The sequence below is a fragment of the Rhinoraja longicauda genome, chromosome 10, assembly GCF_053455715.1.
Source record: "Rhinoraja longicauda isolate Sanriku21f chromosome 10, sRhiLon1.1, whole genome shotgun sequence".
NCBI classification, from domain to species: domain Eukaryota; kingdom Metazoa; phylum Chordata; class Chondrichthyes; order Rajiformes; family Arhynchobatidae; genus Rhinoraja; species Rhinoraja longicauda.
In genome coordinates, this window is record NC_135962.1 from 5844166 (window position 1) to 5869198 (window position 25033).

The window sequence follows — 25033 nt, forward strand, 5'->3', positions numbered from 1 at the left end:
CTTCACCTCTCCTCATCTCCCACCTCTTTCCACCTCCATCTCTCCCCTTCCCCATCCATCTCCCACTTCCATTCTCTCTTCCCCAGTCCTCCCACGACCCCCCCTCCCAACAACACCTTGACTCTCTCTCGCTCCCCCTGACCCTCACTTCCTCTAACTGCTCTCCCCCACCCCACCTTCTCTCCCGTTAGGTTCCTCTCAACCTCTCTCTCCCTGTCCTCTTCTCTCACTGGCTCCTCTCTGCGCTTTCACTTGCTTTGCTAAACCCTTCCTCCTTTTTCACTTCCTCCCTTTTTTCCCCAACATCTCTCCCCCCTTTCCCTCCTCCTTGTCCTCTGCCTCCCCCCTCTCTCCCCTCACTCCACCTTCTCCATTCCTCTCTTGCTTTCTCACATCACCCCATCATTCTCTCTCCCCCCCGTCTCTCCCCTGCTCCCCCTTTATTATTTTCTGTGTCCTCTAGTCCTTCTTTGCGTCCCCTCTCTCTCTTTCCCATCTCTCTCTTTCCCTTCTCCCATTTCGCTCTCCTCCCATCTCTCCCTCATCCCATCCTCCTCCCATCTTACCCTCCCATCTCATCTTCCTCCCTCTTTCCCCACCCCTCTCTTTTCACCCCCAAATATTCCCCACTCTTTCTTCCCCCACCCCCCCTTTCTTTCCCCTTTTCTTTCTTTCCTCTGTTTTTTCTTTCTCTCTCCTTTTTCTTTCCCTCGTCTTTCTCTCTACCCCACCCTCTGTACCTCTCTCTCCTGCTCTCTCCCTCCCGCTCTTTCTCCCTCACCCACCTCTTCTTCCTCTCTCCTGCTCCGTACTCTCTCTCTCCCTCTCTCTCTCTCTCTCTCTCTCTCTCTCTCTCTCTCTCTCTCTCTCTCTCTCTCTCTCTCTCTCTCTCTCCCCCTCCCGATCTTTCTCCCTCACCAACCTCTTTCTTCCTCTCCTGCTCCGTACCTCTCTCCCTCCCTCTCCCTCTCCCTCTCCCTCTCCCTCTCCCTCTCCCTCTCCCTCTCCCTCTCCCTCTCCCTCTCCCTCTCCCTCTCCCTCTCCCTCTCCCTCTCCCTCTCCCTCTCCCTCTCCCTCTCCCTCTCCCTCTCCCTCTCCCTCTCCCTCTCCCTCTCCCTCTCCCTCTCCCTCTCCCTCTCTCCCTCTCCCTCTCTCCCTCTCCCTCCCCCCCCCCTCTCTCTCTCTCTCTCTCTCTCTCTCTCTCTCTCCCTCTCTCTCTCTCCCTCTCCCTCCCCCCCTCTCCCTGCGACTCAGGACATGGTGTATAAAGGTCTCCTGTCTGTTGCACCCCCTCAGGTCACCCCTCCTGTTTGCAGTTCACAGTCAATATGACTGCAGCTGTGAGAACCTATCACTGGCAGTGTATTGAGTGCAAATCCTGTAGCCTGTGCGGGACTTCAGAGAATGACGTAAGTTTTAATTTTACCTGTCCATCATCTATCACGTATGAATAAAACACGCTGGTTGGAATCCATGTCTCTTGTGGTTGTGGCCCATGTGTTTAATTACTGATGAGACTGACCGTTGCCCCAGCTCCGTGCCAGTGTGCCCAGCGGTGCTGGGGAAGGCTCTGGTCCATCGACATCCCCAAAGTGTGGGAATAAGACTAGACTAGAATAACAATTGGGACTCCCTCACCCGATGAATCACAAGTAATTTAGTCTCTGCAGCGACCAGCCTGTTCTCCGTTTGGGTTCCAACCCATGGACTGCACTCTGCTGCTCTCCAGGTCGGTGAATTGCCTGGTGACCCGACAGGTCCATGTGGTCTTTGGCCGCTACCGACTCCTGATATCAGTGAGCGAAGCGGTTCCGATCTTGCAACAGCACCCCGTGAAGCGCTCTGCTGTCTGGAGATCTGAGAGCAGCAGGGGTGTGCGGTCAGCAATATAACGTACTGCCTTGACGTATTGCTGCCTTGCTTTGTATTCAGGGTGGAGAGGGTCTGGTCGCCAGTCAACACAGCTTCGCCAGTCTTCTGTTAAACACAAAACGCTGGCATAAACCAGCGGGACAGGCAGCATCTCCGGAGGGAAGGAATGGGCGACGTTTCGGGTCGAGACCCTTCTTCAGGGGTTTAGACACAAGAAGCTGGAGTAACTCAGCGGGACAGGCAGCATCTCTGGAGAGAAAGAATGGCTGAAGTTTTGGGTCTGTGTTAGGGGTTATGGGGAGAAGGCAGGAGAATGGGGTTAGGAGGGAGAGATAGGTCAGCCATGATTGAATGGCAGAGTAGACTTGATGGGCCGAATGGAGTAATTCCGCTCTTATCACTTGAACTTATGGACTTCAGTGCATGGTTAAACCCATGTTATTCTCCCCTTAACCCCGATGTGCTGAGGAGATGGGTGGTCCCACCTAGAGAGATCAGCATATTGCTGCAAAGGTAATGCTACACAGCCCTTTCTAACCATTTGCTTGAGACACACGAAAGTACACAACTGATATATCAAACTGTAAAAAATATAGATCCGAGACTCTGTGGTCCCTTGTATCCCTGGCATCTCCACCTCACACTGACTCCAGCGTTCTTGCAACGTGAGCCTCAATGATGAGCTGTGGTTACATTGTGGGAGATCGGGTTCTGGCACCAGTGTGTGCAAACTCTGCCAAAAGCTTCCCTTGCAGTGGGGGGGGGGGTACGGTGGCGCGGCGGGTAGAACTACTGCCTTACAGCGCCTGAGACCCGGGTTCCATCCCGACCACGGGTGCCGTCTGTACGGAGTTTGTACGTTCTCCCCGTGACCTGCGTGGGTTTTCTCCGAGATCTTCGGTTTCCACACTCCAAGGATGTACAGGTATGTCGGTCAATTGGCTTGAGGGGTATAAATGTAAAATTGTCCCCAGTGCGTGTAGGATAGTGTTAATGTGCGGGGATCGCTGGTCGGTGCAGTCTCGGTGGGCCGAAGAGCCAGTTTCCGCGCTGTATCTCTAAACTGAACTACAACTAAATACTGAAAGGGCATTCAGTACCTTTGACAACGTTGAGTCAGTCAGTGTAAACTGACAATCTGAACTTTAATGTTTTTTTACAGATTTCTATTGGAGCTTCACCGTGTCAGTCTTTTAACAATTATTAAAGCCGAACCTTACTGTTGTGGGGAGAAGCTGCAAAGCTGCAAAAGAGTAGTTAATGGAGGCGTTTTAAAGGAGAGGTGTCTCAGCAGGTCAGGCAGCATCTGTTTCCAGTTCGAGTACCTCAGCGTTTTCACCTCAATGTACTTGAACATCGAAACGTGAAATGTGATCTTTGTTTTTTGGGAGGCAGGAGAGAAAAGAAAAGTGAAGGGAAACAAACGGTGTAGGAAGGAACTGCTGATGCTGGTTTACACCGAATATAGACACAACATGCTGGAGTAACTCAGCGGGACAGGCAGCGTCTCTGGAGAGAAGGAACTGGTGACCTTTCGGGTCGAGACCCTTCTACCTGAGCCAGTTTGTACCAGATTGGTGACAAATTGATCATTTGTATTCATCGAGTGACAAACGACCAAGTTCAAAAAATCAAAATAATTCCAGGTTGAATATTTGACACGGTAGGCGAAAGTGGTGGAAATATTCGGCAGCACAGGCAGCGTCTGTGGAGAGAGAAACAGTTAACGTTTAAGGTTAAAAATCCAGTGTCAGAACTGGGATAAAGAAAGCAAGCTGGTTATAAGCTGCAGGGAGGGTGGGTTGAGGGAGGGGATGGATTGGAGCAAAGAAAAATCTCTGACGGGGCACGATTGTTGTGGGGAGCAGCTGCAAAAGAGTAGTTAATGGAGGCGTTTTAAAGGAGAGGTGTCTCAGCAGGTCAGGCAGCATCTGTTTCCAGTTCGAGTACCTCAGCGTTTTCACCTCAATGTACTTGAACATCGAAACGTGAAATTTGAGGAAGAATATTCTTGCTATTGAGGGCGTGCAGCGTAGGTTTACTAGGTTAATTCCCGGAATGGCGGGACTGTCATATGTTGAAAGACTGGAGCGACTAGGCTTGTATACATTGGAATTTAGAAGGATGAGAGGGGATCTTCATATCATATCATATCATCATATCATATCATATATATACAGCCGGAAACAGGCCTTTTCGGCCCTCCAAGTCCGTGCCGCCCAGCGATCCCCGTACATTAACACTATCCTACACCCACTAGGGACAATTTTTACATTTTTTTTTACATTTACCCAGCCAATTAACCTACATACCTGTACGTCTTTGGAGTGTGGGAGGAAACCGAAGATCTCGGAGAAAACCCACGCAGGTCACGGGGAGAACGTACAAACTCCTTACAGTGCAGCACCCGTAGTCAGGATCGAACCTGAGTCTCCGGCGCTGCATTCGCTGTAAAGCAGCAACTCTACCGCTGCGCTACCGCGCTACATCTTATCGAAACATGTAAGATTATTAAGGGGTTGGACACGTTAGAGGCAGGAAACATGTTCCCAATGTTGGGGGAGTCCAGAACCAGGGGCCACAGTTTAAGAATAAGGGGTAGGCCATTTAGAACGGAGACGAGGTAAAAAACTTTTTCAGTCAGAGAGTTGTGAATCTGTGGAATTCTCTGCCTCAGAAGGCAGTGGAGGCCAATTCTCTGAATGCATTCAAGAGAGAGCTAGATAGAGCTCTTTTAAGGATAGCGGAGTCAGGGGGTATGGGGAGAAGGCAGGAACGGGGTACTGATTGAGAATGATCAGCCATGATCACATTGAATGGTGGTGCTGGCTCGAAGGGCCGAATGGCCTCCTCCTGCACCTATTGTCTACTGTCTATTGAAGGGCCTGTTTCCATGCTGGATGACTCTATGACACTATGACTCCCACTGCCAGAATCCTACCCTTTATGAATCTTTTTATTTCCAACTGTTGGCGTGACATCCACCATCTTGAATTCTCCCCATCCCTTACCCACTCCAATCTACCTGCCCTTGAACACCCACCCCACCATTCACTCAGCCACAGTCCCAACTTTGTCATTTGTCATTAAACCCGCTGACAAGGGAAGTGCTGCTGTAGTCTGGCAGGCTGGCTTATAACTTTGTCGGCGCCCTTTATGTGGCAACTCTTTGCATACCTTGGGTATACGAAAGAAAGAATTTCACTGTGACTCATGGGTGACAATAAAATATTCATTCATTCATTCATTCATTTATTCATTCATTAATTTATTCATTCATTCATTCATTCATTTATTCAGTCATTCATTCATTCTACTGTGCTGAGGCAAGACACCAGATCTCTGCCTACTCCCGCCCCACTGAACTCATCTCCACAGACCTTGAATCCATGTTACTGCCCCTTGTCCAGACCCTTCCAACCTACATCCAAGACAGCCAAGGGCGGCACGGTGGCACAGCGGTAGAGTTGCTGCCTCAAGTCAAGTCAAGTCAAGTTTATTTGTCACATACACATACACGATGTGCAGTGAAATGAAAGTGGCAATGCCTGCGGATTGTGCACAAAAGAATTACAGTTACAGCAGATAAATTAAAGTTAATACAGAAAAGACAAAATTTAGTCCCTGGAGTTATAATAGTTAACAGTCCTGATGGCCTGTGGGAAGAAACTCCGTCTCATCCTTTCCGTTTTCACAGCGTGACAGCGGAGGCGTTTGCCTGACGGTAGCATCTGGAACAGTCCGTTGCTGGGGTGGCAGGGGTCCCTCATAATCTTACTTGCTCTGGATCTGCACCTCCTGATGTATAGGTCCTGCAGGGGGGCGAGTGTGGTTCCCTTGGTGCGTTCTGCCGAACGCATTACTCTCTGCAGGGCCTTCCTGTCCTGGGCAGAGCTGTTCCTAAACCAGACTGTGATGTTGCCGGACAGGATGCTCTCTACAGCCCCAGAGTACAACGCCTACAGCGTTCAATCCCGACTACGGGCACTGTTTGCACGTTCTCCCCATGAGTACGTGGGTTTTCTCCGAGATCTTTGGTTTTCTCCCACACTGCTAGGACGTGCAGGTTTGTAGGTTAGTTGGCTTGGGTTTGTACACTTGGTATAAGTGTAAATTGTCCCTAGTGTGTGTGTTGGGGTGTACTAATGTGCAGGGATCGCTGGTCAGTGTGGACTCCGGCCTGTTTGCCCGCTGTATCTCAAAACTAAACTGAACGAAGCACCTCAAACACCTTTTGACTCTTCAATAACTCTCAATTTCTAGGCCCCTAGTGCCTGATCTTCCCATGGATGTCCAGCCCCTCTACACCTTCAGCCCCCACCAGGAAGGTCACAAGATCCTCCGGTTCTTAAGGAGACCAGACAAAGCTGTCCTGAACAGTAGATCCAAATTTCTGTTACATTGATGGGTGCACACAGAATCAAAGAAGTGCGACTTTGGTACATTTTTTTAATATTCTCAGATGACAAGGTTACTCAGAAACATGATTAACAGTAAATCAAGGTCTTAATTACAGAATGGAACTCAGAAAGACTTCATTAGGTCACAAACAGAACGAGATGATTGTCCACAAGCCTAAATTAATTAACGGTAGATTCGCGGTCACGGTGGCGCAGCGGTAGAGTTGCTGCCTTACAGAGAATGCAGCGCCGGAGACCCAGGTTCCATCCTAACTACGGGTGCTGTCTGTACGGAGTTTGTACGTTCTCCCCGTGACCTGCGTGGGTTTTCTCCGAGATCTTCGGTTTCCTCCCACACTCCAAAAGACGTTCAGGTATGTAGGTTAATTGGCTTGGTAAATGTAAAAAAAATGCCCCTGGTGGGTGTAGGATAGTGTTAGTGTGCGGGGATTGGTGGTCGGCACGGACCCGGTGGGCCGAAGGGCCTGTTTCCGCACTGTATCTCTAAACTAAACTAAAACGGAATTTCTGTTACAATAATGGGTGCACGCATAATCAATGAAACTCCATTCCTGGCAGGCTTTGTCTGTGGTTTCCTGACACCACATTTCACAGCCCTATTTACTAATTATCAGCTTTCACTATTGTTTACCTGAGAATACACTGAACAATTTTTGATCCCTCTTACTCTCTGCAAGTTCAGGGTGTAGCCACGGGCACTCACGTGGCTATGCGTGCCTTTTCACTGGTTACATCAAACAGTCCTTGTGGTAGATGTGCACTGGCATCGATCGTCCCCCAACATCGATGACTGCCCTGGGCTGCCTTCTGCACCCACGCAGAACTCATTGATTTCATTCTCTCCCCTCTCCCATCGGCAAGAGGTACAGAGGTTTGAAAGCACACACCTCCAGATTCAGTAGGAAAAATAACTGCAGATGCTGGTTCAAATCGAAGGTCGACACAAAATGCTGGAGTAACTCAGCGGGTCAGGCAGCATCTCAGGATGCTTTCCCCCTCCCCCCTTCCCAGTTCTCCCACTGTCTCTCCCTGTCTCTTACTACATCCCACCTTTGTCCCGCCCCCTCCCCTGGCATCAGTCTGAAGAAGGGTCTCGACCCGAAACGTCACCCATTCCTTCTCTCCTGAGATGCTGCCTGACCCGCTGAGTTACTCCAGCATTTTGTGTCTACCTCCAGATTCAGGAACCGTATTTCCCCAGCTGATATCGGGCAACTGATTCTCTCATCAGCTGGAGTAGAGTTCTGACCTCCAACCTAGCTCACTGCATACCTTTGAACTATCTTTAATCAGACAAGATCAGACTTCAATGTTGCATCTTTACACGAAATGTTGTACCCCTTCTTTGACTGGAGAACATGTAAACATAAGGTTTTAACTGTACGTCAGTACACGTGACAATTATAAACTAAACTAAACATTAACTTCATAACTAACTTCCACCTTGCCCTCAAATTCACCTGGACTATCTCTGGCACCTCCCTCTCTTTTCTTGATCTCCCCGTCTCCATCACAGGGGACAGACTATCAGCTGACATCTACTGCAAACCTGCAGACTCCTACTGAACATTTGTCAACTCTGGGCCTGTACTCGCTGGAGTTTAGAAGGCTGAGGGGGGACCTCATTGAAACTTGCAGAATAATGAAAGGCATAGATAGAGTGGATGTGGAGAGGATGTTTCCACTGGTGGGAGAGTCTAGGACCAGAGGTCATAGCCTCAGAATTAAAGGGCGGGCGCTCTTTTAGAAAGGAGGTGAGGAGGAACTTTTTTAGTCAGAGAGGGTAGTTAATCTGTGGAACTCATTGCCACAGAGGGCAGTGGAGGCCAAGTCAGTGGATGTTTTTAAGGTAGAGATAGGCAAATTCTTGATTAGAATGGGTGTCAAGGGTTATGGGGAGAAGGCAGGAAAATGGGATTGGGAGGCAGAGATCAGCCATGATTGAATGGCGGAGTGGACTCGATGGGCCGAATGGCCTAATTCTACTCCTATAACTTGTGAACCTGTGACTCCCACAGTTATCTGGACTACACTTCCTCCCACCCTGCTGCTTGCAAAGACAGTATCCCCTACTCTCCATTCCCCTTCTTGGCTGAAGCTGCTCCATGATGAGGCTTTACTTTCAATGACATTCAACATGTCCTCTCTGGAGAGGAGAGTAAATGGGGTCCCCCCTTCTGTCACTGATGGATCCTTCACCCACATCTCCTCTCTGTCCTGTAGCTCAGTTCTTGTTTCCCCTTCCCCCTGGTCCTCACCTTTCACCCCACCAGCCTCCGCATCCAACACAACAGCCTCCGGCATTTCCCTCACCTCCAACTTGACCCCACCACGTGTCACATCTTCCCACCTCCACCGCTCTCCGCCTTCCGCAGAGACTGCACCCCGCCGCAACTTCATAGAAACATAGAAACATAGGTGCAGGAGTAGGCCATTCAGCCCTTCGAGCCTGCACCGCCATTCAATATGATCATGGCTGATCATCCAACTCAGTATCCCGTACCTGCCTTCTCTCCATACCCCCTGATCCCTTTAGCCACAAGGGCCACATCTAACTCCCTCTTAAATATAGCCAATGAACTGGCCTCAACTACCTTCTGTGGCAGAGAATTCCACAGATTCACCACTCTCTGTGTGAAAAAAAACGTTCTCATCTCGGTCCTAAAAGACTTCCCCCTTATCCTTAAGCTGTGACCCCTGGTTCTGGACTCCCCCAACATCGGGAACAATCTTCCCACATCTAGCCTCTCCAACCCCTTAAGAATTTTATATGTTTCTATAAGATCCCCCCTCAGTCTTCTAAATTCCAGCGAGTATAAGCCTAGTCTATCCAGTCATTCTTCATATGAAAGTCCTGCCATCCCAGGGATCAATCTGGTGAACCTTCTCTGTACTCCCTCTAAGGCAAGAACGTCTTTCCTCAGATTAGGAGACCAAAACTGTACACAATACTCCAGAAAGTGAACTTCCTGGTTCACTCATCCATTCCCACCCCCTGCCCAGGTACTTTCCCCTGCAACCGCAGGCGATGCAACACCTGCCCCTATACCTCCTCCCTCGACTCCATCCGGGGACCCCGACCGTCTTTCCAGGTGGGGCAAAGGTTTTCATGGGCCTCCTCCGGCCTCATCTGCTGCATCCTGCATGTGGCCTCCTGTACATCAGCGAGATCATGCGCAGACGCGGCAACCGTTTCACTCAACACTTGCGCTCGGTCCGCCATGACCTGCCAAGAACTCCGACCATTTTAACTCCCCATCCCATTCCCACACTGACCTTTCTGACCTGGGCCTCCTCCATTGCTAGAGTGAGGCCACACACAAACTGCAGGAACAGCACCTCATCTTCGCTTGGGCAGCTTACTCCCAATGGTACGAACATTGAATTTTCCAAGTTTAAGTAACCTCTACCAACCCCCCCATCTCACCTTTATACGAAAGATGGAAAGGGTGTTGCCAGGACTCGAGGGTCTGAACTACAGGGAGAGGTTGAGCAGGCTGGGGCCCTATTCCTTGGAGCCCAGGAGGATGACGGGTGATCTTATAGAGGTGTATAAAATCATGAGAGGAATAGATCGGGTAGATGCACAGAGTCTCTTGCCCAGAGTAAATGAATCAAGGACCAGAGGACACGGGCTTAAGGTGAAGGGGAAAAGATTTAATAAGAATCAGAGGGGTAACTTTTTCACACAAAGGGTGGTGGGTGTATGGAACAAGCTGCCGGAGGAGGTAGTTGAGGCTGGGACTATCCCAACGTTTAAGAAACAGTTAAGACAGATACATGGATAGGACAGGTTTGGAGGGCAGGTGGGACTAGTGTAGCTGTGACACTGTGACATGTTGGCCGGTGTGGGCAAGTTGGGCTGGAGGCTCTGTTTCCACACTGTATCACTCTGTGACTATGACTATGCCCTCAGTATTCCTCTGGCCAGGCAACTCACAACTCTAATCCTTTTCTCATACCTCGTGTGTGTTCATCTCTGGCCTTTGTCCAACCAACTGCCTTAAAAAAACAAAAAACAAAACCCTCGTTTGCATGTGTTCATCTATGACATGCCATGTTTCCTCCTGACCCTCCACTCTTCCTATGACCTGCCATGTTGTGTCCTGCAGTCAGTCTGAAGAAGGGTTCTGACCCAAAAAAGTCACCCATTCAGGGATGTCGCCTGACCGCTGAGTTAGTCCAGCATTTATTGTCTTTCCTGCAGCTTTATCAAACTCGTCAGGTCACATTTAGGGCATTGCATGAAGTTCCGTTCGCCCCATTACAAAGGAGATGTGGGGGCTTTTGAGGGGCTACAGAGGAGTGTGAGCGGCAGGGTGGCGCAGCAGTAGAGTTGCTGCCTCACAGCGCCAGAGACCCATGTTCCATCCTGACCACGGGTACTGTCTGTACGGAGCTTGTACGTTCTCCCCGTGACCTGCGTGGGTTTTCTCCGGGAGCTCCGGTCTCCTCCCACACTCCAAAGACGCACAGGGTTGTAGGTTAATTGGCATGGTACGAATTGTTTGTATGTTCACAAGTTCTCGGAGCAGAATTAGGCCATTCGGCCCGTCCAGTCTACTCCGCCATTCAATCATGGCTGATCTACATTTCCCTCTCAACCCCATTCTCCTGCCTTCAAACCATAACTCCTGACACCCTCACTTGTCAAGAATCTGTCAATCTCCACCTTACAAATATCCATTGACTTGGCCTCCCACCGCCATCGGTAGCGATGAATTCCACAGATTCACCTCCCTGTGATTAAAGAAATTCCTCCTCAGTTGATATGGATGTTGTGGGCCGAGGGGCCTGTTCCTGCGCTGTGTTTTCGTTCTGAGTGCTAATAAATGGGATTCGTACAGACAGGTAGTTGACGTTCAGCATGGGCATAATAGACACTAGACAATAGACAATAGGTGCAGGAGTAGGCCATTTGGCCCTTTGAGCCAGCACCACCATTCAATGTGATCATGGCTGATCATTCTCAATCAGTACCCCGTTCCTGCCTTCTCCCCATACCCCCTGACTCCGCTATCCTTAAGAGCTCTATCCATCTCTCTCTTGAATGCATTCAGAGAATTGGCCTCCACTGCCTTCTGAGGCAGAGAATTCCACAGATTCACAACTCTCTGACTGAAAAAGTTTTTCCTTATCTCCATTCTAAATGGCCTATCCCTTATTCTTAAACTGTGGCCCCTGGTTCTGGACTCCCCCAACATTGGGAACATGTTTCCTGCCTCTAACGTGTCCAACCCCTTAATAATCTTATACGTTTCGATAAGATCCCCTCTCATCCTTCTAAATTCCAGTGTATACAAGCCTAGTCGCTCCAGTCTTTCAACATACGACAGTCCCTCCATTCCGGGAATTAACCTAGTAAACCTACGCTGCACGCCCTCAATAGCAAGAATATCCTTCCTCAAATTTGGAGACCAAAACTGCACACAGTACACCAGGTTTAAGTTAGGCTAGGCTATGATGATCAGTAGGTTAGGTGGCTATGATGTTGGGTGGGTTAGGTGGTTATGATGTCCTGGAGCTGAAAGGATTAAGCTCCAGACACCGCCATCTTTCATCCACATGTCTCCTGTCAGTAGTTCCCACTGATGCCCATTGACTTCAGCTTTCTCAAGACCTTCTTGATGCCATATTTAGTCCGATGCTGCTTTGAAATAAAGGGCCAGTCACAGTCTGGTATTCAGCACTTGAGTCCACACCTGGACAACCCTTTTCATAGGTGGCTATGATGTTCAGTAGGTTAGGTGGCTATGATGTTGGGTAGGTTAGGTGGCTATGATGTTGGGTAGGTTAGGTGGCTATGATGTTGGGTGGGTTAGGTGGCTATGATGTTGGGTAGGTTAGGTGGCTATGACGTTTGGTAGGTTAGGTGTATTAAATGCATTTTCGACTTACGATATTTTCGATTTACGATGGGTTTATCAGAACGTAACCCCATCGTAAGTGGAGGAGCATCTGTATATGTATATATATATATATTAGTTTATATAGGCCTGATGTTCAGCACTGACATCGTTGGCCGAAGGGACTGTTCCTGTGCAACACTGTTCTATGTTCAACACGCTTAATTCACGCTGTGACAAACCCAGTGAACCTCAAATAAAGGTCATGACAGTCCTCGATTGAAAATGTGTGTGCACTTTCAAATAACTTTTCTTTGCATCCATGTTGCAGCCATCTTTGTAGTTGTTCCTGCCGTCTCCTGGCAGGCAGGTGCTACACCACATTGCACCTCGGATAGCCGTCCCACCCAGGGCAGTCGGCATTTTGTCTCCGCCGTTAACAGGGGCAGTTTTGAGGATGAGCTCCGAGCTCCTGGGTGGCATCTTGGCGCTTCCCCCCCCCCCCCACATCAAAAATCCTCTAACCCACCACTCTATCTCCAGGTCCCTCAGGTCGGCCGACTTGGGGCTACTCACTATCCCGCGGTCTAGGCTTAAGCTCAGGGGTGACCGCGCTTTTGCGGTTGCAGCTCCTAGACTGTGGAACAGCATCCCTCTCCCCATCAGAACTGCCCCCTCCATCGACTCCTTTAAGTCCAGGCTCAAAACCTATTTCTACTCCCTAGCGTTTGAGGCTCATTGAGGAGGCGCTGTGAACTGTTTGCGTGCTACTGTATGTTTCATTTTTTCCTTAGTACCTAATCAGATGTACAGCACTTTGGTCAACGTGGGTTGTTTTTAAATGTGCTATACAAATAAAATTGACTTGACTTGACTTGACTTTGCCAACGGGACTCTCTTTATTTTCTAGGACCAGTTGTTGTTTTGCGATGACTGTGACCGTGGTTACCATATGTACTGTTTAAAGCCGCCGATGGCCCAGCCGCCTGAAGGTACAGTATCCACTTCACACGGATACCTGTTGTGTTGTTTATTTGTGACTTCCCTGTGCCCGGTGAGGCTTGTGGTCAGTACCCTGTGTTTGTTCTCGTTCAATGTTCTCACCCCCCCTCCCTCTCCCCCCCCTCACCCCCCACCCCCAACCCATATCCAGATGGATCTTCTTAATGCACATCAGAAAACATTGTGAAAAGCCAATGTGCAAAGTCAATGCAAAAATCAAGTGGCTGATCTATCACAGTTCAAAATGTTCATCTTAAGGTCCATGAGCTTACTATGATGGAGAAATATTGAACATCATGTCATGCATGGGATGCCGTTTCATATCAGTTTTTGTTGTCATGTGTACCGAGGCACAGTGAAAAGCTTTTGTTGCGTTCTATCCGGTCAGCGGAAAGACAATACATGATTACAATCGAGCCATTGACAGTGTATAGATACATGATAAGGGAATAACGTTCAGTGCAAGGTAAAGCCAGCAATGTCCAATCAAGGATAGTCCGAGGGTCACCAATGAGGTAGATAGTAGTTCAGCACTGCTCTCTGGTTGTGGTGGGATGGTTCACTTGACTGATAACAGCTGGGAAGAAACTGTCCCTGAATCTGGAGGTGTGCGTTTTCACACTTCTGTACCTTTTGCCTGATGGGAGAGGGGAGAAGAGGGAGTGGCCGGGGCGAGACTCGTCCTTCTTCTGACATTGACTGCTCCTGACCCTTCTTTGTGAGCCTCGTTACTATGTCCTGATTCATATCGCTACCTCCTCTGCTCTTACAGATCCAGCGTTCCAGAGTCTTCCCATGGTACTGAAACATCTGTTCCCACCACCAATCATTCCAGATGTTCCGCTGCCTACATACAACCTACTCCAATCTAGTTAGCAGGAAAAAAACTGCAGATGCTGGTACAAATGGAAGGTATTTATTCACAAAATGCTGGAGTAACTCAGCGGGTCAGGCAGCATCTCGGGAGAGAAGGAATGGGTGACGTTTTGGGTCGAGACCCTTCTCTGGATCCGAAACGTCACCCATTCCTTCTTTCCTGAGATGCTGCCTGACCCACTGAGTTACTCCAGCATTTTGTGATACATTCGATTTGTACCAGCATCTGCAGTTATTTTCCTACATTCACGTCTAAGTCAGTTAAATATAATCACAAACAATAATGTTCCCAGCACAGCTCCCTGTGGAACACCACTAGTCACTGACCTCCCATCAGAATAAAACCCTTCCACCATAACACTCTGTTTTCTATGAGTAATCAAGTTCTAAATCCAAATGGTCAAGTCACCATGAATCCCATGCATGTTAATCATCTGGATCGTGAGGGACTTTATCAAATACTTTACTAAAATCCATGTAGAAAACATCCACATGTTAATCTTAGAAACATAGAAAATAGGTGCAGGAGTAGGCCATTCGGCCCTTCGAGCCTGCACCGCCATTCAATATGATCATGGCTGATCATCCAGCTCAGTAACCTGTACCTGCCTTCTCTCCATACCCCCTGATCCCTTTAGCAAAAAGGGCCACATCTAACTCCCACTTAAATATAGCCAATGAACTGGCCTCAACTACCTTCTGTGGCAGAGAATTCCACAGGCTCACCACTCTCTGTGTGAAGAAATGTTTTCTCATCTCGGTCCTTAAAGACTTCCCCCTTATCCTTAAGCTGTGACCCCTGGTTCTGGACTCTCCCAACATCGGGAACAATCTTCCCGCATCTAGCCTCTCCAACCCCTTAAGAATTTTATATGTTTCTATAAGATCCCCCCTCAGTCTTCTAAATTCCAGCGAGTACAAGCCCAGTCTATCCAGTCTTTCCTCATATGAAAGTCCCGCCATCCCAGGGATCAATCTGGTGAACCTTCTCTGTACTCCCTCTAAGGCAAGAACGTCTTTCCTCAGGTTAGGAGACCAAAACTGCACACAATACTCCAGGTGCGGTCTCACCAAGGCCCTGTACAACTGCAGCAGAACCTCCTTGCTCCTAAACTAAAATCCTCTTGCTATGAATGCCAACATACCATTCGCTTTCTTCACTGCCTGCTGCACCTGCACGCTTGCTTTCAATGACTGGTGCACCATGACACCCAGGTCACGTTGCATCTCCCCTTCTCCCAATCGGTCACCATTCAGGTAATACTCTGCTTTCCTGTTCTTGCCGCCAAAGTGGATAACCTCACATTTATCCACATTATATTGCATCTGCCATGCATTTGCCCACTCGCCTAATCTATCAGCCTACCAACAAATGCCATTATCACCATTATCAAATGCCTTACTAAATTCCATGTGGTGCAGCGGTAGAGTGGCTTATAGTGCCAGAGACCGGGGTTCAATCCTGACTACGGGTGCTGTCTGTGCGGAGTTTGTACGTTCTCCCCGTGACCTCTGTGGGTTTTCTCCAAGATCTCCGGTTTCCTCCCACACTCCAAAGACGTACAGGTCTGTAGGTTAATTGGCTCGGTGTAAATGTAAATTGTCCCTCGTGTGTGTCGGGTAGTGTTAATGTGCGGAGATCGCTGGTCGGTGTGGACTCGGTGGGCCGAAGGGCCTGCTTCCGTGCTGTATCTCTTAACTAAACCAAACTAAACATTCACCTCCTTATCCTTATTTATCACCTTTGTCACCTCCTTAATAAACTCAATCAGGATCATAAGACATAGACTGCCGCATACAAAGCCAAGCCGACTGTCGTTTTCTTCCAGATGTGAGTAGATCCTATCCTGAGGAACTCTGCCCAGCAGCTTCCCTGCCACTGATGTGAGAATCAATGGCCAATAATTCCCTTGATTATCTCTACTCCCCTTCTTAAACATAGGAACAACAACGACCTGGGTGTCATGGTGCACCAGTCATTGCCTGTGGCTCGAGAAGATGCAAAGATCTTCGTCACTGCCCCTGCAATCGTCTCTTTTGCCTCCCTCAACAACGGGACAGACTCCATCAGGCCCTGGGGATTTATCCACCTTAATGCTCTCCAAGAAGCCCAACCACTGTTGTACTTCATGGTCCGGTACCTGTTGTACCTTTGTTGAGACTCTGCACGGACCACAAGTACACGTGTGTTAAAGGTTACAATGCTGGAGCTTAACTCCAGGCTCTTTATTCCGTGGCCACCTGGAACCAGAGTGGCCACCTAATCACATCATAACCTTATATACACATTACTACACAGGCAAACAAAGTAGTCCTTGTGATACAACAAAGTAGTCCCTACAACATCACAACATCTTTACTCAAACGGCTCCATTGGTAGTCCCTGTCCCGATCTTACTGTGCTCCGTGTTCTTCTCCTAGGTAGGCTTGGCCAGCTATTTCCAGAGAGGTCAATGTTGCTATTGCCAGACGGGGACAAGGGGGGAAAGAATTCAAAGCTGCAAAATTTAAGGAGCGGAAGGTGGGACGGTTAAGACAGGCGGTGACGGCTTTGGCCCGAGGTTTAATTAATGGAAGGGTTTCAGGATGATCTGTAATTACTGAGAAATGTGCTGGGTATCTGTCCTTGTAAACGTTGCATTCTTTCTCGCCCGCAGGAAGCTGGAGCTGCCACTTGTGCCTGGAGCAGCTGAAGGAGAAGGCTTCTGCCTGGGAAAGCAAACCCTAGTTCAGTCTCGTCGACTTTTATATATTTTTAAGATCAGTTTGATTTGACTGCATGCGGTCAGTATTTGCACATTCAGGCGAAAACGCAGACTTTTTTTTACAAAGTGTGTACCAACGCAAAGTGTTACTGCATTTGGCTTGCGGCTCAGTATTGCAGGCATATCGATCAATGTGATCTCCCTGTGTGTGTCAGTGTTATAGCCAGTGATTGCAGTGTCACCCCTCTGCTAAATCTGGCTGTGGTAACAGTTCGACTCGCGTTTAATCATTCAGAACCCAGGTTTCTGACACATTCTCTTGACAAAATCACACAGAGGCCCATGGTTTCAAACGTTAATAAGTGGATTTGTCTTTCCTGGTCCTAAACTCGGGGACTTAAATATTCTGCGTTTCCATATATTCTGAGGGTTGTGGACTTACAGGAGGATTTGAAAAAGCATATTATATGCAAATGTGAACTTGTTTCAAACTATAATGTCCTCGTCCAACAAAATCATAACAGATCTCTCATGGGACCTTTCCAATTGGAACATTACCACGATTGCACTCTGAGCTCTGGTGAGCACTGGAGTCTCAGGTGTCATGGCTCCAGGGAGTGCAGTCAAAGACCAAACAGCCAATTATCAATGCTGGGTTAAAATTAAAGACTGCAAAAATAACAGGCAGAGCTAATTTAAACTCCAAAGGCTCACATTTCAACAGTATTAGTGCTCTTTACAAATTGTCATCATTAACGTAGGAACATTGACAAGGTTTTTTTCTTCATCGGCTCGTTTCCTGTTTACATTTCTATTTAAACACCGCGTGGGGAATAATTGCTTCAGAGACGGTCATGAATGCAGACCGCTGGATCGACTCTGTCCTGTTATTTGGCTGCTGCTGTCCTACGTAGTCTCACACAAGTTCCAAAATAAGGCGCCGGAATATTCTAGGATGAGGTGAAAGAAAATTCCATTCTATTAGACTATTTAGCGGAAAAATCAACACCGTTGTGGTTATTGTGTGATGTTAATAATAATCAAGCATATTAGCATGCCAGTATCAGTATTTAATAGAGCTCATCAGACTTTAATACCACTGTAGAAATTGTCTGTGCTTAAGTCTGGTTATAGTTCAGATCTTCAAGGTAGTCTTTTAACGTATTTTCTTGTTACCGTAGCTGAGAATTATTGTGATATGCTTCAGGCTACAATGTCAGAGATGTGCTATTGTTCAAGTGAAGTGTTACGCAAAAGCCCACCAACCTTTCTTTAGTAAAGGACCAGCGGCAGTATTTTGAGTAACAATGGGTACGAGGGGGTAGTTACCTGACAATATTTGTCCTTTTGCCAAAAACATAATCGAAACAGATGACCTGTTTTGTGCGATCCTCATTAATATAGATTACTCAGCATATTTCTGAGTTACATCTGCAGCCGGCCAGCAGATCACAGGCTGAGAGCACATTGGGGCACCAAGATCGTGGAAGACACTACAACTGTCTGGCCCACTGAGTTACTCCACCTTTTTTGTGTATGTCTTCGGTTTAAACCAGCACCTGCATGTCCTTCCCACACACCTCGTCCACCAGGCCGAGACTTCGCTCCCAACACCAACTGCTTCCACCCACACCTGCCCGTTCAAGCCTCACCTTGCAGCCAGATCTCCTGTTGCTGGGAGTGAGGAGTTTGTACGTCCCCCCCCCGTGACCTGTGTGGGTTTCCTCTAGGATCTTCGGTTTCATCCCGCACTCCAAAGACGTGCAGGTTTGTAGGTTAATTGGCTTGGTATAAGAGTAAATTGTCCCTAGTGTGTGTAGGATAGTGTTAGTGTGCGGGGATCGCTGGTCGGAGCGGACTCAGTGGGCCGAAGGGCCTGTTTCCGCGCTATATCTCTACACTACACTAAACGAAACTTACATTTACCTAGGTCCTTTAATACTGGGAAACATCTGGAGGAGCCTCACAGGTGTAATTAAAGACGGGCCTCCAGGAACAACATCTGGATGGGAATATTTGGCAACATCCACTTTCTACTTGAGATCCCTGGTACTTCAGGCAATGTCGAGTTAGACTGACTGCAGGCACTCACAGATCTCTTGACAATCCAATTGTGTATTTATAGGTAGAATGTGCTGAATGATTATCGAAGGGGTCCCTCCAGGCCATTGCCCCCCTCCCCACCTACCTCCCCCCCTCCCTCCCACCCCAAGCACACCGACATGTCAGGGACATTGGTAGTTCACTTCACGCTGGGAGGTTTCAGCAGAGATTTCACTGGCGTTCCTGCACAATGGCACTGTTGAATCCTATGCTTCCTGCATCCCAAGCTTTAGATGAAAGGGTGTTTGACTCTCTCGACTCTGTCCCCGACAGTCCTTTCAGGTGAGGCAGACATTCACTTGCACCTCCTCCAACCTCATCTACCGTATCCGCTGTTCCAGGTGTCAGCTCCCATATATATCGGCGAGACCAAGTGCAGGCTCGGTGATCATTTCGCTGAACACCTCCGCTCAGTCCGCCTAAACCTACCTGATCTCTCGGTTGCCAAACGCTTCAACTCCCCCTCCCATTCCCACACCGACCTTTCTGTCCTGGGCCTCCTCCACTGTCAGAGTGAGGCCCAGCGCAAATTGGAGGAACAGCACCTCATATTTCGCTTGGGCAGCTTACACCCCAGCGGTATGAATATCGACTTCTCCAACTTCAAGTAACCCTTGCTTTCCCTCTCTCTCCATTCCTCTCCCTTTCCCGTTCTCCGACCAGTCTGACTGTCTCTGATGACATTTTTGTCACCTTCTTCTAGCTGACAATGAACCATTCAACATTTTCCTTGATCTCCACCCCCTTGGATCCCTCGTTTTCACATCTTACCCTTCCACATCTCTGTGTCTCCCTCTCCCCTGACTCTCAGACTGAAGAAGGGTCTCGACTCAAAAGGGTCTCCAGAGATGGTGCCTGTCCCGCTGAGTTACTCCAGCATTTTGTGTCCATCTTTGGTACATTGGTGATTGTTATGGATACACCTTTGCGTCTATAATGTGCAGCCATGTTTGGAAGCCATGTTTTTAGCTTTAAACAATATTAAATCGACTATATACTTAACATATGTGGAGCACTGAACACTAATCCCTCAGCTTAGTAATGGCAAAAGAAACCTTATATCTTATACTCAATACACAGTGTACGTAGGTAATACTTTTAAGCTTCATCCTAATGAAGTAAAATTGTTGAAATTTAACTGCTCCAGCCACAGAATTCTGCCTCAGCAAAAGGAAGAGTAGAATGTTCCGGAAGTGTTTGTAGCAATGCATTTCAACCCATTAGTCGTGTTTATTGATAGGTCGTTACAGAACCACTTGCTTTACCATGAAACTTGGAGGGGTTGCTTTGTTTTCCTGGCGAGGCAGGGGAAAGATTGGAGAGTGCGAGGATCACCGCTGCTGTGTGAAGAGATTGTGAGTCTGAAGATGTGACCTTCACCTTGATTGCCCGGGGTCAACGGGTTTCTTAGTTGAACGGTGTTCTGAGAGAGGAAAGGGTCACAAGATCGTAAGGAATAGGAGAGGAATTAGGCCATTCGGCCCATCAAGTCCACTCCGCCATTCAATCAAGGCTGATCTATCTCTCCCTCCTAACCCCATTCTCCATGTTAGCTGATAGAATACAGAAGAATACAGAATAGCTTTATTGTCATTCGTTTTACCGAACAAAATTTTTATTTGCCAGCAGTCACAGAGCAAAAAACAAAAAAACACAAGACACACGACCCCAACACAAACATCCATCACAGTGACTCCAAACAACCCCTCACTTTGATGGAAGGCAACAAAACATCCACTCTCATCCCCCACGCCCACGGACAGGCAGCTCGACCCCTACCGAGGTGACCGACCTGCACAGCCCCCGCAAGGGGATGGAAGGTCCCGCGGCCGAGCTGTACCGGGCGATGGAAGGTCCCGCGGCCGATCCGCACCGGGCGCTGGAAAGTCCCGCGGCCGAGCCGTACCGGGCGATGGAAGGTCCCGCAGCCGAGCCACACCGGGGGATGGTAAGTCCCACGGCCGAGCCGCACCGGGCGATGGTAAGTCCCGCGGCCGAGCCGCGCCGCGCTGGAAAGTCCTACAGCCGTACCGGGCGATGGAAAATCCCGCGGCCGAGCCGCACCAGGCGCTGTTAAGTCCCGCGGCCAAGCCTCGCCCCGAGGAAGAGACCTAAAAAAAGAAAGATTTCCCCCACCCCACCCACCCCCCCCCCCCCCACACATACACAGCCAAAAACAAACCACCCCAACACCAACACACAAACAAAAAAGGAAAAAGGACAAACAGACTGCCAGCGAGCTGCAGCCATTACGGCGCCGCCACACGTGACACGGTCTGTTTGACCCTTATACTACACGGTGGCACAGCAGCGCCGGAGAACCGGGTTCGATCCCAACTGCGGGCACCGTCTGTACGGAGTTTGTACGTTCTCCCCATGACCTGCCTGGGTTATCTCCGAGATTTTCGGTTTCCTCCCACACCTGACAATGTGTATAGATTGTCCAAAGACATACAGATTGGTAGGTTAATTGGGTTAAGTGTAAATTGTCCCCAGCGTGTGTAGGATAGTGTTAATGTGCGGGGATCACTGGTCGGCGCGGACTCGGTGGGCCGAAGGGCCTGTTTCTCTGAGTCTCTAAACAAAACTAAACTACACACGCCCACTTATCTATGGGCCATGTCGACGCCAATATTCAATGTATTCCTGTCCAAAACGAAGCTTCTTTTATTCCCTGGAATAAAGTCTGCAAAGTGCATTTACCCCAGTTGCTGGGACCCTCTGTGGCTGGCATGGAGGCCACGTTCGTTAGTTATGGTGTTTATAGTGCCAGTGGTAACAGCCCCCCCCCCCCCGCGCCCCTTGCCCACCATAGGACTGGCACGGATGCCCCCACTTGTGCTGAATACCCGAGGAGTGGGGGTGAGGACGGCAGACACAGAGACACCCACCGATGACCTCAGATCCCACTCCCTCCAAAGGAAACTCCCACTCCTGGGCAACAGAGAGGGCCACTCACACCAGGGCAGGCAACAGAGAGGGCCACTCACACCAGGGCAGGCAACAGAGAGGGCCACTCATACCAGGGCAGGCACCCCCTTCCCCGTGGTGGAGCCACCTCCTGGGGTAAACACTTTTACATTCAAAATAAACTATACAATACAAAACTATACAATACAAAAAAAACATGTACAATACAACACTGTGCAAAGAGTTATTCCGACATTCTCGGAGGCTATATATACAATTTGTTGTTACGTAGTGTTTTCACAATTATGCCCCCCACTCTTGCTGCCTGGGGTGAAATCCCTTCCCTTATTTTGAGGGGCGTCTCCACTACTTTCTGCCCCTCCATGTCCAGCAGCGGAAGGACCCTAGACTGTGGTCCTCCCCCACAGGGCCTTGGCGTTGGCTGCACCGAGCTTCAGTGCGTCCCTCAGCACGTACTCCTGCAGTCTGCAGCGGCCCCGTGTCAGCAACATTCCTTGACGGACAGCTCGCTCCGCTGGGAGGCCAACAAGGATCGGGCAGACCAAAGAGCGTCTTTCACCGAGTTGATGACCTTCCAGCAGCACTCGATGTCAGTCTCCGAATGCGTCCCTGGGAACAGTCCGTAGATCACAGAGTCCTCTGTGACGGAGCTGCTCGGAATAAATCGTGACAGGGACCCCTGTAAACCTCTCCAGACTCTCTTTGCAAATCCACACTCTGTGAAGAGGTGGGCAACCGTCTCCTCTCCATAGCAGCCGTCCCGAGGGCAGCGTGCGCCGGTAGTAAGGCTCTGGCGGTGCAGGAAGAATGTCAACTCCCCTCACCACCAGCCAAGCCAGGTCTTGGTGCTTGTTGGAGTTGATGACCTGCCCTGGGTCAAACACCTTCCCCTCAGGCAAACACAACACTCCTAGGTCTAACACCTCTCCAGGGGTAAACACCCCACCCCTGGGATAGACTGCGTTTAGTGGGGTAGACACCCACCCCAGTGACGGACCCACCACCCTGCTCCCCCGCCCTCTCTCTACAACAGCAGCTGGGTGTAGACAGTATAAGACGCATTGGTGAGACCACACTTGGAGTACTGTGTAGAGTTCTGGTCGCCCAGCTGTAGGAAGCATGTCACTAAGCTGGAAAGGGTGCAGAAGAGATTCCCGGGGTTGTTATAGGGACTGGAGGGCTTGAGTTATAAAGAGAAGCCCGACAAGATGAGATTGTGTCATAGGCTGACGAGTGACCTGAGAGAGGTTTAGCAGCGCTGGAGACCCGGGTTCGATCCCGACTACGGGCGCCGTCTGTACGGAGTCTGTACGTTCTCCCCGTGACCTGCGTGGGTTTCCTCCGAGATCTTCAGTTTCCTCCCGCACTCCAAAGACGAACAAGTCTGTAGGTTAATTAGCTTGGTATAAGCGTAAAATTGTCCCTCATGCGTGTAGGATAGTGTTAATGTGCGGGGATCACTGGCCGGCGCGGACTCGGTGGGCCGAAGGGCCTGTTTCCGCGTCGTGTCTCCAAACTAAATTAAAATACAAGGTGAGAAGATGTGGAGATGAGATAAGACATGGGAGATGTTGATGAGGTGGATCTGTATCCAGAGCAAGAGTCTAAAAGCAGGGGTTGCAGGTTTAAGAGGGTGGGGGTATATGGAACAAGCTGCCAAAGGAAGTGGGAAAGACGGATACAATTACAATTTACAAGATATTTGGATGTACATTGACAGGAAAGATTTAGAGGGGATTGGGCCAAACGAATGTATTGAAGCCAAGCTCAGGTAGGCACTTGGTCGACATGGATGAGTTGGGCTGATGAGTCTGTTTCCATGCTGTACAGCTGGCTCAATCAGACTGTGTCAGTGGTGCAGCTTTGAAGCCTGGCCCTGGCCTCCCCCTCACCCCCACTCTGCGACATCGACTGTCTATTGAAGGCCACCTGCTTCAGCCCAGCCCACGAGAGGTGGGAGAGAGAGCGGAGATAGCCTCAGGTGACAGGTAAACACAACAGCTGTGGGGAGGTCATAGAGTCATAGAACCATGCAAGCCCTTTGGCCCAACTTGCCCACACCACCCAACATGTCCCAGCTACACTAGACCCACCTGCCCGCGTTTGACCCATATCCCTCCACACCTGCCCTATCCATGTACCTGTCTAATTGTTTCTTAAACATTGGGATAGTCTCTGCCTCAACTATCTCCTCTGGCAGCCTGTTCCATACACCCACCACCCTTTGTGTGAAAAAGTTACCCCTCAGATTCTTATTGAATCGTTTCCGTTTCACCTTAAACCTATGTCCTCTGGCCCTCGATTCCCCTACTCTGGACAAGAGACTCTGTACATCTGCCTGAATGATTCCTCTCATGACTTTATACACCTCTACAAGATCACCCCTCATCTTCCTGCGCTCCAAGGAATAGAGTCCCAGCCTGCTCAGCCTCTCCCTGTAGCTCAGACCCTCGAGTCCTGGCAACATCCTGGTAATTCTTCTCTGTGCCCTTTCCAGCTTGACAACATCTTTCCAGGACTGAACACAATACTCTAAATGTGGCCTCACCAACATCTTATACAAGTGCAACATGACCTCCCAACCTCTATAGGTGTGATCTCTACAGTGACTGCCCTGGCCCCACTCTGTGGAGCATGGGATGAGTGTGCAGTAGATCACACTGCACTTTGCAAGGGTGTGGTTGGTCTCACTCACACTTGTCCTGCACACAGTAAACGCAGAAGCTGCTGCACTGATCATTGCTGCTCCCACAGTCCCGTCACCGAAGGAGGGGGGCAATCTTCCACTATGCATTGCAGCTGTCTCAAAAGTGAACTGACGGCATAACTTAAGGGATTTTGTTTCTCTAGATTCTGTGACAAGTTTCCATTTTGTATGTTTTGTTCGTACATTAACTATTTTGTACAGCTTCACATTTGTAACAACATATCCAAAGGAATAAAGGAGACAAAAATTGGTGGAGTCTGCATACTTGTCGTGTTCACTTTGTTGCACCAGAGGGCGACATTTCAGCATTTCTCTTTAGTTCTAATAACCCCACAAGTTAAATTTAAGTTTATGAGTGTTTCATTACAATATGCACCCAAGACTAGAATAGCATCATTCTTAATTTAACTTTATGCATTGATTGATTGATTATTGATTGATCGATTGATTGATTTATTGATAGACAGATTGATCGATTGATTTATTGATCGATTGATTTATTGATGGTTCGATTTATTGATTAATTGATGGATTGATCGATTGTTTGATTGATATTGATTTAAAAATACA

The 25033-nt window shown here is 49.0% G+C and overlaps 1 protein-coding gene across 7 annotated transcripts in view; it reads left to right on the forward strand.

The window, feature by feature from the left end:
- Positions 1-24708, forward strand: part of dpf3 (double PHD fingers 3) — a 140302-nt gene extending 115594 nt beyond the window's left edge. For all 7 annotated transcript variants that reach the window (XM_078406135.1, XM_078406132.1, XM_078406134.1 and 4 more), the window contains 3 exons: positions 1297-1409; positions 13050-13131; positions 16675-24708. In XM_078406135.1, the coding sequence (XP_078262261.1) occupies positions 1297-1409; positions 13050-13131; positions 16675-16745 (266 nt within the window). In that variant the 3' untranslated portion in view covers positions 16746-24708. The remainder of the gene's footprint in view (positions 1-1296; positions 1410-13049; positions 13132-16674) is intronic.
- Positions 24709-25033: the final 325 nt, after the last annotated feature.